The sequence below is a fragment of the Macaca mulatta genome, chromosome 10 (genome assembly GCF_049350105.2).
Source record: "Macaca mulatta isolate MMU2019108-1 chromosome 10, T2T-MMU8v2.0, whole genome shotgun sequence".
Classification (NCBI taxonomy): Eukaryota; Metazoa; Chordata; class Mammalia; order Primates; family Cercopithecidae; genus Macaca; species Macaca mulatta.
In genome coordinates, this window is record NC_133415.1 from 81,821,623 (window position 1) to 81,835,007 (window position 13,385).

General features: G+C 44.9%; 1 protein-coding gene across 3 annotated transcripts in view; it reads right to left on the bottom strand.

The window, feature by feature from the left end:
* LOC144332053 (uncharacterized) overlaps window positions 1–13,385 on the bottom strand; it is an 82,969-nt gene that overhangs the window by 20,618 nt on the left and 48,966 nt on the right. For all 3 annotated transcript variants that reach the window (XR_013399768.1, XR_013399767.1, XM_077951384.1), the window contains one exon: window positions 10,044–10,155. Coding sequence is in view for 1 of the 3 variants with exons in the window: in XM_077951384.1 (XP_077807510.1) it covers window positions 10,044–10,155 (112 nt within the window). In the remaining 2 variants the exon portion in view is untranslated. The remainder of the gene's footprint in view (window positions 1–10,043; window positions 10,156–13,385) is intronic.

Consider the following 13,385-nt stretch of genomic DNA (forward strand, 5'->3'; position numbering starts at 1 on the left):
GTGATTTCTGTTCTTTTAAATTTGCTGAGGAGTGCTTTACTTCTAATTATGTGGTCAATTTTAGAATAAGTGTGATGTGGTGCTGAGAAGAATATATATTCTGTTGCTTGGGGGTGGAGAGTTTTGCAGATGTCTATTAGGTCTGCTTGTTGCAGAGCTGAGTTCAGGTCCTGGATATCCTTGTTAACCGTCTGTCCCGTTGATCTCTCTAATATTAACAGTGGGGTGTTAAAATCTCCCATTATTATTGTGTGGGAGTCTAAGTCTCTTTCTAGGTCTCTAAGGACTTGCTTTATGAATCTGGGTGCTCCTGTATTGGGTGCACATGTATTTAGGATACTTAGCTCTTCTTGTTGAATTGATCCCTTTACCATTATGTAATGGCCTTCTTTGTCTCTTTTGATCGTTGTTGATTTAAAGTCTGTTTTATCAGAGACTAGGATTGCAACTCCTGGTTTTTTTTTGTTTTTGTTTTTGTTGTTGTTGTTTTTTTGCTTTCCATTTGCTTGGTAGATCTTCCTCCATCCCTTTATTTTGAGCCTATGTACGTCTTTGCACGTGAGATGGGTCTCCTGAATACAGCACATTGATGGGTCTTGACTCTTTATCCAATTTGTCAGTCTGTGTCTTTTAATTGGGGCATTTAGCCCCAATTAAATTAATATTGTTATGTATGAATTTGATCCTGTCATTACGATGTTTGCTGGTTATTTTGCCCGTTAATTAATGCAGTTTCTTCATAGCATCGATGGTCTTTACAATTTGGCATGTTTTTGCAGTGGCTGATACTGGTTGTTTCTTTCCATGTTTGGTGCTTCCTTCAGGATCTCTTGTAAGGCAGGCCTGGTGGTGACAAAATCTCTCAGCATTTGCTTGACTGGAAAGGATTTTATTTCTCCTTCATTTATGCAACTTAGTTTGGCTGGATATGAAATTCTGGGTTGAAAATTATTTTCTTTAAGAATGTTGAATATTGGCCCCCACTCTCTTCTAGCTTGTAGAGTTTCTGCCAAGAGATCCACTGTTAGTCTGATGGGCTTCCCTTTATGGGTAATTCGACCTTTCTGACTGCCCTTAACACTTTTTCTTTCATTTCAACCTTGGTGAATCTGACAATTATGTGTCTTGGGGTTGCTCTTCTTGAGGAGTATCTTTGTGGTGTTCTCTGTATTTTCTGAATTTGAATGTTGGCCTGCCTTGCTAGGTTGGGGAAATTCTCCTGGATAATATCCTGAAGAGTGTTTTACAACTTGGTTCCATTCTCCCCATCACTTTCAGGTACACCAATCAAACACAGACTTGGTCTTTTCACATAGTCTCATATTTCTTGGAGGCTTTGTTCATTTCTTTTTACTCTTTTTTCTCTAACCTTGTCTTTTCACTTTATTTCATTAATTTGATCTTCAATCACTGATACCCTTTCTTCCACTTGATCCAATTGGTTATTGAAGCTTGTGCATGTGTCATGAAGTTGTCGTGCCATGGTTTTCAGCTCTGTCAGGTCATTTAAGGTCTTCTCTACACTGTTCATTCTAGTTAGCCATTCATCTAATCTTTTTTCAAGGTTTTTAGCTTTCTTGCAATGGGTTTGAACATCCTCCTTTAGCTCGGAAAAGTTTGTTATTAACATCCTTCTGAAGCCTACTTCTGTCAACTCATCAAAGTCATTCTCCATCCAGCTTTGTTCCGTTGCTGGCAAGGAGCTGCCATCCTTTGGAGGAGAAGAGGTGCTCTGGTTTTTAGAATTTTCAGCTTTTCTGCTCTGATTTCTCCCCATCTTTGTGGTTTTATCTACCTTTGGTCTTTGATGTTGGTGACCTACAGATGGGGTTTTGGTGTAGATGAACTTTTTGTTGATGTTGATGCTATTCCTTTCTGTTTGTTAGTTTTCCTTCTAATAGTCAAGTCCCTCAGCTGCAGGTCTGCTGGAGTTTGCTGGAGTTCCACTCCAGACCCTGTTCCCCTGGTTATCACCAGTGGAGGCTGCAGAACAGCAAATATTGCAGAACAGCAAATATTGCTGCCTGATCCTTCCTCTGGAAGCTTCGTCCCAGAGGGGCAGCTGCTTATATGAGGTATCTGTCAGTCCCTACTGGGAGGTGTATCTCAGTTAGGTTACATGGGGGTCAGGGACCCACTTGAGGAAGCAGTCTGTCCATTCTTAGAGCTCAAATGCCATGCTGGGAGAACCACTGTTCTCTTCAGAGCTGTTAGATAGGGACGTTTAAGTCTGCAGAAGTTGTCTGCTGCCTTTTGTTCAGCTATGCCCTGCCCACAGAGGTGAAGTCTAGAGGCAGTAGGCCTTGTTGAGCTGTGGTGGTTTGCCCAGTTTGAGCTCTGCCCAGTTTGAGCTTCCTGGCCACTTTTTTTACCTACTCAAGCCTCAGCAATGGCCAACGCCCCTTCCCCAGCCAGGCTGCTGCCTCACAGATCGATCTTAGACTGCTGTGCTAGCAGTGAACCAAGGCTCCATGGACATGGGGTCCACCAAGCCAGGCATAGGAAAGAATCACCTTGTCTGCCAGTTGCTAAGACCTTGGGAAAAGCACAGTATTTGGGCAGGGAGTGTCCCGTTTTTCCAGGTAGCCTGTCATGGCTTCCCTTGGCTAGGAGAGGGAAATCCCCCAACCCCTTGCGCTGCCTGGGTGAGGCAACACCCCACTCTGCTTCAGCTCACCCTCTGTGGGCTGCACCCACTGTCCAACCAGTCCCAATGAGTTGAACCAGGTACCTCAGTTGGAAATGCAGAAATCACCTGTCTTCAACATTGATAACACTGGGAACTGCAGACCAGAGCTGTTCCTATTCAGCCATCTTGGAATGCCCCTAATTATTTTTTAAATTAAGTATTAATTACAAATTTTTGTGTCTAAAATGTGTCTAAAAATAAGTTAATACTTAATTTTAAAAATAATTGATAATTATTAATAATATTTTATATTATATAAATAATATTGTGTTTATATAATAATTTACATAACATAAACATATTACACTATAATAATATTTTATAATATTTTTAATAATTAAAAATAATGCTTAATTTAAAAATAATACTATTCTGCATTCCTTTTGCTACCTCGGCCTCCCAGGTTCAAGCGAATCACCTGCCTCAGCCTCCCAAGTAGCTGGGATTACAAGCCCCCACCATGATCCCCAACTAAATTTTTTGTATTTTCAGTAGAGACAGAGTTTCAACATGTTGGTCAGGCTGGTCTCGAACTCCTGACCTCAGGTGGTCCACCGACCTTGCCCTCCCAAAATGCTGGGATTACAGGCATGAGTCACTGTGCCCAGCCTTGCAAACTGAGTATCTTGAAGATACTTTTCTATGTTTTTTGTTGTCGTTGTTGTTGAGACAAAGTCTCACTCTATCACCCAGGCTGGAGTACAGTGGCGCAACTTTGGCTCACTGCAACTTCTGCGTCCCAGGTTCAAGTAATTCTCCTGCCTCAGCCTCCCAAAGTGCTGGGATTACAGTTGTGAGCCATCGCGCCTGACCTCCATGGCTTATTTTTAACTATTTTGCCATTTCTAATTTTACTGCATTGTAGTTAAAGATCATGGGCTAGCTGAACAATAGTTATTTTGTCTAAGGACAGGAAAGACGTGTGGCTGTCTGTACAGAGCACTGCAGAATCATGGACTATCAGATCATCGCTACCTCCTCTGGCTGATGAACTCCAGGCTCAAAGACGGTATCCTCTAAGGTTTCCTGGACTCCCTCTCCTGCTTTAGTTGCTCTCTTTACTTCACAGCCTGCTGGTGCTGTCCAGCAGTTTGCCACTAGGCTGTGCTGTTCCAGGGCAAGGGCCTGGCCTTGACCTTCCCAGGGGCTCCCCAATCCCTGAGAGGGCGTGGGCCCTCCAAAGGTCAGCTGAGCACAGGATCGGTGTGGGAAGAATGCGCACAGGCCAATGTGTTCATGTGCATTTGATTATGGTTCAGGGAACTTTGTTGTCATTTGTTAAAAACCAAATGTACAAGGTAGGTTTGGAAACCAAAGACAAAGCCTGATGGGGAGCCGTGGCTCACACCTGTAATCCCAGCACTTTGGGAGGCCAAGGCCGGCCAATTGCTTGAGCTCAGGGGTTTGAAACCAGCCAGGGTGACCTGGCGAAACCATGTCTTTACAAAATATACAAAAATTAACTGGGTGTGCTGTTGCACACCCAGCTACTCAGGAGGCTGAAGTGGGAGGATCACTTGAGCCTGGGAAGTCGAGGCTGCAGTGAGCCTACATCGCACCTCCGCAGTCTAGCCTGGGCGACAGAGTGAGACCCTGTCTCAAAACAAACAAACAAACAAACAAACAAAGCAATGCAAGGCCTTCAAAGAGAAAGGAAGTAACATAAGTCCTTAGAAAATCCTGGCAACTCCAGAACTCTAATGGTGGTTTTCCCTTTCATCTCAAATTTGCAGCCATGATTTTTCTCCTCGTACCAGAGCAAACTCTATTTTAGTGACAAGAAAATTTCTAAAACTAGTTGATTTTTCTAAAAGCCAATTCACAGACCAATATTCTGAATTAGGACAGATCCTTCACAAGTTTCCACAATCTACTCTGATTCACTGGAAATAAATTACCTTGAGCACACGTGCCCTTCTACCTGGGAACTACTGTATTTGTTAGAATCCACCAGCACTGCCGGCAAAGCCTAGGGAGCTCCGGCAAAGCCCACTTCCCGTCTCTCTAATCGCTGCTCAAAACCCCACTGAAAAAGTCAGGCTGGCCCTATGCTTAAGCCTGGACATGACTAGATCTACTGTGATGTCTTCCAGGTTAGAGTCAAGTGGTCAGGCTGGGCACAGTGGCTCACCCCTCTAATCCCAGCACTTTGGGAGGCTGAGACAGGCAGATAGCTTGAGCTCAGGTGTTCAAGACCAACCTGGGAAACAAGGCAAAACTTCATCTCTACAAAAAGTACAAACATTAGCCATGGTGGCATGCATCTGTAGTCCCAGCTACTCGGAAGGCTGAGGTGGAAGGATCTCTTGAGCCTAGGAGGTCGAGGCTGCAGTGAGCTGTGAGAGTGCCACTACACTCCAGGCTGGACAACAGAGCAAGACCCTGTCTCAAAAAAAGAAAAACAAATAGTCAAGTGGTCACAAGAGAAGCTTGCTAAAATGGCATGATTGTAATTATCCATTGCCAAACTAAAACCAGCTAATTGTCATTAATATTCCTGGGTTGTGATAGTGAAACAGCTGGGATTAAGCAGGGAGTGAATAAGGTACGTAATAATAATAACCCCTCCCTTAAGTCTGTATATAGCAGGCAGGTGTGAGAAAAGAAAGCCCTACTTTGGGAGGACTATTTATCATCCATTTCTCACTTTAATCCAGAAAGTATTTTCAAATTCTGAGTCCTTGCTTAGTCATCAAGCGCACGAATGTCGACGAAGTCAATCTCTCTAAACCCCGGCTTCCTCTTTTATAAAATGGAGACAGTTCCATCTATTTCCCAAGTTTATAGGGAGACTGAGAGAGATCACAGATAGAGATATCAGCGATAGAGAAGATTCCTTCAGTAACCACCGTGCTTGTCAAATGAGGGCCTCTGATTCTCTTGTTGTAATGATGAGGAAGTTTTCCATCCTAGCCCCTTGACACTAGTCCCTTGAATGAAAATAATCTATGAACTTTCTAGCCAGCATCATATTAACACCAAATGAAATAATGAATGGATAAGGGTGTTGGGGCATATAAAACAGTATAATGACATCACCACCTCCCTCCTTTCATATCCACACACCCCTTTCTACCTGGATAATTCAAACCTGTCCTATACAACTCAATGCTATCTCCCCCAGGAAGTCTTCCTGGAGTGCCCAGCCTCAGCTTTCAGGACTGTCTGGGTTCCCAGAGCCTCTCACACGACACTGTGATTGCATGTTTGCTCATCTGCCGCCTCCTCTGGTCTGGAGGCTAAAGGGCAAAGTCTGCGTTTTTCCTGTTGGCATCCTGTGGTGGGGTGTGGTTTCTGGCACAGGGTGGGCATGCAGTAAGTGCTTGTTGACAGATACTGATGACTTTGAAGGTATTGTTGAGAGCAGAAGGCTCTAAGGCTGGGCGTGGTGGCTAATGCCTGTAATCCTAGCACTTTGGGAGGCTGAGGCAGGCAGATTGTTTCAGCCCAGGAGTTCGAGACTAGCCCTTGCAACATGGCAAAACTTCATCTCTACTAAAAATACAAAAAAATTTAGCTGGGCATGGTGGCATGTGCCTGTACTCCCAGCTAACCAGGAGGCTGAGGCAGGAGGATTGCTTGAACCTGAGATGTGGAGGCTGCAGTGAGCCGAGATTGCATCACTGCACACCAGCCTGGGTGACAGAGTGAGCCCCTCTCTCAAAAAAAAAAACAAAACAAAACAAGAGGAGAGGGCTCTATCTCATGAAGTATGGCTTTCGCAGAGTCTTCCCCCATCTCTTGTTTGTTTGTTTGTTTTTAGAGACAAGGGTCTTGTTCTGCTGCCCAGGCTGTAATGCAATGCCCTGATCGTAGTTCACCATTACCCCCAATTCCTGGGCTCAAGCGATCCCCCTACCTCAGCTTCCCGAGTAGCTGGGACTATAGGTGCTCACCGCTGTGCCTGGCTAATTTTTTATTATTTTTGTGGAGATGGGGTCTCGCTGTGTTGCCCAAGCCAGTCTTGAACTTGTGGGTCAAAAGGTCCTCCCACCTCGGCCTCCCAAAGTGCTGGGAGGAGCCAAGAGATGGCAGGTGCTTTCAAGGCACTGAAGGAGACAGGCTCGCAGACGGAAAAGGCGAGAACTCTTGCTTCTTTCCCCACCTACTTTTTTCCTGTGGCACCAGGAACACATTGTAGAGACTGAGTCAGAATTAGTTCTCAGCTGACTGTGCGCTTCCCTCCCTGCTCTGGAATATCTGGCTCTTCCCTGGGCTGATTTCTCCTCCACAGAGGCCCCCAGTCATTCTCACTGGCTTCCTGTGGTAACACACATCTTGGCGATCTCCCAGCATCCTCCAAGACAGTGGTTCTCAAACCTCACTACACACTGGGATCACTGGTGCGCATTCCAAGAGACTTCTCTGCAGCCCTGCTCCAAGAATTCTGATTTGATCAATGTGTCGTGGGGCCCGTGTCCCATAGGCCACAGCTGGGACCACTTTAGAGGAGGCTAACATATCACTTAGAAATCAAACCAAATGGCCTTCAGAATGCCTCTAGCCTGTAATGTATTTAAGCACGTTCCCTGCTCCCCAGACACGTAGATTTTAGAAACTGATGCTGAAATGGCTTTTAGAGGTCATCTGACCCAACCTCTTCACTCAAGGATTGGGAAACTGGGGCCCAGAGAGGGTATGTGACCTGGCAGGACCGGGACTTGAACCCAGGTCTCCTAACCCTGGGTTAGGAGGTGAGTGCTTCCTTCATTAACCCACGTTGCCTTTTGGGATAGTGCAGAGCTTTAGGGGATTAGGTAGGGGAGATTCTTAACATTGCTTTCAAATGAACTACTAAAGCTCAGAATAAATCTCCATTAACCACTGCAGAAGCCCATGGCTCCAGAAAGCACAGTCGTGCACGTTGGCCAAAGCTGTTCATGGCTGTTGTTCAGACACTTATAAACAGAAAAATACTGGAATTGGTGGAATTAGGAAGATATCAATCAGGGCTGGTGTTGAGCCCCAGCTCTACCATTTACAAGTTGATTGACCTGCGACAATTTACTTCTGTGAGCTTCAGTTATCTCATCTGGACAACTGAGTAGATGGTGGCACCGTGAGGATGACACAGCCCAAGACAAAACGTGGGCGTCATCCTGGATCCCTCTAACTCCCCACCCCTCAGAACCATCAGTCACCACGTCCTGATGGTTTCTAACTCCTAAATCTATGTCTTCAGTGCATCCATTTCTCTCTGTTTCTCTTGACATTGTCCTGGCTTAGCTGCTATTCTCACTGCTGTGAATCACTGCCGTTCCCAGCTCATCTCCCTCCTCTAGTCCTGCCCACTCCAGCCTGCCCTCCACACCAAAACCAAAGTTTCCCTTAGAATTGGGACATCAGAAATTTTTTGCAATCTACCCATCTGACAAAGGGCTAATATCCAGAAGCTACGAAGAACTTAAACAAATTTACAAGAAAAAATCAAACAACCCCATCAAAAAGTGGGCAAAGGATATGAACAGACACTTTTCAAAAGAAGACATTTATGCAGCCAACAGACACATGAAAAAATGCTCATCATAACTAGCCATTAGAGAAATGCAAATCAAAACCACAATGAGATACCATTTCACACCAGTTAGAATGGCGATCATTAAAAAGTCAGGAAACGACGGGTGCTGGAGAGGATGTGGAGAAGTAGGAACACTTTTACACTGTTGGTGGACTGTAAAATAGTTCAGCCATTGTGGAAGACAGTGTGGTGATTCCTCAAGGATCTAGAAATAGAAATACCATTTGACCCAGCCATCCCATTAGTTGGTATATACCCAAAGGATTATAAATCATGCTGCTACAAAGACACATGCACATGTATGCTTATTGTGGCACTATTCATGATAGCAAAGACTTGGAACCAACCCAAATGTCCATCAATGATAGAATAGATTAAGAAAATATGGCACATATATACCATGGAATACTATGCAGCCATAAAAAAGGATGAGTTCATGTCCTTTGTAGGGACATGGATGAAGCTGGAAACCATCATTCTGAGCAAACTATCACAAGGACAGAAAACCAAACACCACATGTTCTCACTCATAGGTGGGAACTGAACGATGAGAACACTTGGACACAGGGTGGGGAACACCACACACTGGGGCCTGTCATGGGGTGGGGGGAGGGAGGAGGGATAGCATTAGGAGATATACCTAAAGTAAATGACGAGTTAATGGGTGCAGCACACCAACATGGCACATGTATACATATGTAAGAAAGCTTCACTTTGCCCACGTGTACCCTAGAACTTAAAGTATAATAAAAAAAATTGAGGTATATGCTTAAAATGTAATATAATACATTTTATTATTCATAAGTGAATCCTCATTAAAGTTGACTTTAAAATAAACGGCATGCACATTCAAATGTGAAAAAAAGAATTGGGACATCTGGCTGGGTGTGGTGGTTCACACCTGTAATCTGAGCATTTTGGGAGACTGAGGCCTAAGATCACTTGAGGCCAGGAGTTTGAGACCAGACAGGGCAACATATGGAGACCCATCTCTATGAAAATAAAAAATAAAAAATTAGCCAGGCATGGTGATGCATGCCTGTAGTCCTACCTACTCAGGAGGCTGAGGACAGAGGATCAATGGAGCCCAGGAGGTTGAGGCTGTAGTGAGCCATGACCACACCCTGCACTCCAGACTGCAGCAGAGAGACCCTGTCTTTAAAAAATAAAAATAAAAATAAAAAAGGCCAGGTGCGGTGGCTTACGCCTGTAACCTCAGCACTTTGGGAGGCCAAGGTGGGTGGATCACCTGAGGTCAGGAGTTCGAGTCTGGCCAACATGGTGAAACCCCGTCTCTACTAAAAATATAAAAATTATCCAGGCATGGTGGCAGGCCATTGTAATCCCAGCTACTCGGGAGGCTGAGGCAGGAGAATTGCTTGAACCCAGGAGGCAGAGGTTGCAATGAGCCAAGATCGTGCTGTTGCACTCCAGCCTGGGTGACAAGAGTGAAACTCTTGTCTCAAAAAATAATAATGATAATAATCATAAAGAAAAATAAAAACAAAAAAGAATAAGGACATCTCATCCTGTCATCCCATCACTTAAAACCTTCCAATGCCCTCCACCTTGAATCTCCGTCTTAGGTGAAATGCAAACGTCTGACCAGGTGCTCTGGAGTCTTGAACCTGCCTACCCCTCTGGTCTCATTTCTCCTCTTCCCTACCCACCCACCTCTATCCTCACATCCCATTCTCTGCTCACTCCAAGGCCTGAAAGCTTCTTCAGGAAGCCCTCCCTGACTTTTCCCAGCCTGAGGCAGGACCCACTGCAGTTCTCCCAAAGCATTCTGAGCTTCTATTATAACCACAGAAGGCATGATAACTGCCTGCTTACCTGACTCTCCTCCATAAAAGCACCACAGGGCAGGGACCACCTTGATCTTGAACCTGATCTTCATTGTGCCCCCAAGGTCAAGTACTGTGCCAGGCAAAATGGTTCGCACTTCCTTAAAAAGAAAAAAAAACAGACCAAACCTGTAAAATGATGTGATATTGATTTAATAAGATAATTACACAGAGGAAATGAGGAAGCACATACACAAACCCTGCACGGTGTCTGACATGCGTAAGTGATCAATAATCTGCTATGCCTCATCCCCGTTTCCCTTGCAGTTCCTAGATTCTATGATCTGGGTTCTAGTTCAAGTTTTGCTTCTAACCAGTTATTTGGTTTTTCTGGTTCTGTATTTCCTTTCCATTAATTTGACAATATGGGCCAGGCACACAGTGGCTCATGCCTGTAATCCCAGCACTCTGGGAGGCTGAGACAGGAGGACTGCTTTAGCTCGGGAGTTTGAGACCAGCCTGAGCAACATAGTGAGACCCCATCTCTATTAAAAATATATATACACAAAAAACTTGACAATATGGTCCTAATGAGCTAAAAATTATATATATTTAGGAGTCTGTATGCCTTTTCCCCTTTCTCCTTCCCTGTTAACCTCCTCTCCCTCTAAGGATCAGGAATCAAGATGGACATAGCCCTTCCATAGCACTTCCCTTGCTGTGGGATAATTAAGGAATCAGAGAGACCAAGGGGTTGAGGAGGAATTATTTAATTACTTAGGTGCATCGACCCAGTCAGATTAACATCCAAAGGACTGAGCCCCAAACAAAGAGTCAAGCTACCTTTTAAGCATTTCATGGGGCGAGGAGAGATCTGTGCAGGGAGAAGTGTATTACAGAAGTGAGAAATAAGACAGTTATTCAATTCAGACATGCATTATATTATTTTTTACTTTCCAAGGAACAACATGTTTTATGACTTGAGATTATCTGTCCAGTGACCTTGCAGCTGCACAGCTAGAGAAACAGGGTCTTCACAATGCCTGGGGAAGGGAGAGCTAAGGCTCACTAGCCACAGAGAGAAAAACAGGCAGTTAATTTTAAAGGACTGCAGCCCTTTCTCTTCCTCAGGGGGAAATGGGTTTTCTTACATACAACTGAGTTTTTTGCTTACACAGTCTTTAATTTCTTTTAATTCCTGTTCACCCCAGGCCTTCTCAGTCCTTCATGGGGACCACTGAACAGGTTGCTGAAAAGATTTTTTTTTTTTTTTTGAGATGGAGTCTCACTCTGTCACCCAGGCTGTAGTGCAGTGGCGCAATCTCGGCTCACTGCAACCTCCGCCTCCCAGGTTTAAGCGATTCTCCTGCCTCACCCTCCCGAGTAGCTGGGATTACAGGCACCTGCCACCATGCTCAGCTAATTTTTTGTATTTTTAGTACAGATGGGGTTTCACCGTGTTAGCCAAGATGGTCTCAAACTCCTGACCTCGTGATCTGCCCACCTGGGCCTCCCAAAGTGCTGGGATTACAGGCATGAGCCACGGTGCCCGGCCAGAGAAGGTTTTATTTTATTCATATTTCCAAGTCCAAAGAAATTCTTCCTGAGGTCGGGACTGCTCCCTTAAAGGGCATATAATGTACAACTCCTGGATCTTGGTGTATGAAAGCCCTGGGGACTTCAAGTACCTCTGTGTTTTCCAAGGCTGAGCCCTGCCCAAGTGGTGACAGGACACGTTTTGCCCACACCCTGTGCCTTGCCACTCTGCAGTCACCTCGCGTGCAGGGAGGGTGAGTGGTGGAGGAGAGGGCAGGACAGGACAGATCGACTGCAGGGAAGCTGAGGAAAGATGCGTGCACACGCCCTTGCTGGTACTGTCATGCTGCTGTGGCTGCCAGCTAGGGGCCTGGGCCCCCCGGGCAAGAAGCAGGAAGGAAGAAGGAGACAGGAGACCTTAGCCTTCCCATGCCATGGCATTCTTCCTCTTTCAGTTCCTCTTCCTTCCTCCACCCTAGCTTAACTTAAGAGTTCCAAGACTGCCCCAGAGTAGTTCTTGAGTCTACACTGGAACCACGAAGTGACACAGAAGCAGGAAAGGGGTTAGCCACCAACTCTGGGTGTGGAAGGGAGAGCAGCCGTCACATCCTTGGGCATCCTACCAAGAAACTGCATTCCAGGGTCTCTTTATCCACAAAGACTCTGGGGCCCGTGATCCCATTGTCGAATGTGTACTACTGTGAAACAAAGACATTTGTAAATTCAGTATGAATATGCCTGTCAGTTGCTTCAGGAAACACAGAGTTCCTCAGGCCCTTTCTCCTTAGCAGCAACACAATTCAGTTTGGTCTTTTACTGAGCAACTCATTTATACAAGCCTTCCTCTCCATCCCCAACAAAAAGAAACAAGCCAAGCCTGTCTTCCCAGGAGTTTACCACATATCTCAGGAGACGAGACATGTGTACAAATAGTCCAAGAGAGAATGAGGTAAATGCTACAACCCAATCCAGGACAGAAGTAATAGGAAAAGACTGACTCTGGCTGGAAAGATCAGAAAGGTTTCATGAAGGAGAAGATTGGCTCTGGCTGGAAAGATCAGAAAGGTTTCATGAAGGAGACCTCAGCTGAGATGGACCCTGAAGGAAGAGCAGAATTTTGATAGTCAACGTTTTCTCACTGGCTCTATTGATGGAAGCTGCGTTAGCTTGACTTAGAGAAAACCTGTCTGGGTTCCAGTAAAGTGTGTTTTTAGTCTCTGCTGCAGTTTTTGGATACCCTGGTAAAAGGATCTGATAAGGCTGGGTGGCCTTATCTCTCCAGGCCTTGGTTTCCTCTACTTGGTGTGTGAGATCGAACTCGGCTGTATGCCTGGCTCCTCCTTCTCTATTTTGTTCTCATTAGTGGTAGAAACAGAATCCAAAGCTAAAGACACAGGATGTGCCCTGCAAAAGAATGTATTATTAGGGTATTCACAGTTCTCCAAGGCTCCTTCTAGGACGTTAATCCTAGATGTGATTTCATCATCTCCTACATCTCCAATACGTTTTTCTGAAAAAAGAAAGAAATAATAAAGAAGCTGTAGACTGGGTGCTGCAGCTCACGCCTGTAATCCCAGCACAAAAAAACAGGCACAACAACACAAAAAGTATTGTTCATAGCAATACTTTTCATAATAACCAAAGACTGGAAACAATCCACATTTCCATCAACATAAGAATGGATTAAAACATTATTGTTTATTTACAGAACTAGAATACCACACAACAATGAGTAAATTTAATGGATATTTAAAATGAAAAAAGAGGCCAGGTGCAGTGGCTCATGCCTGTAATCCCAGCCCTTTGGGAGACCAAGGCAGGCAGATCACCTGAGGTCAGGAGTTCAAGACCAGCC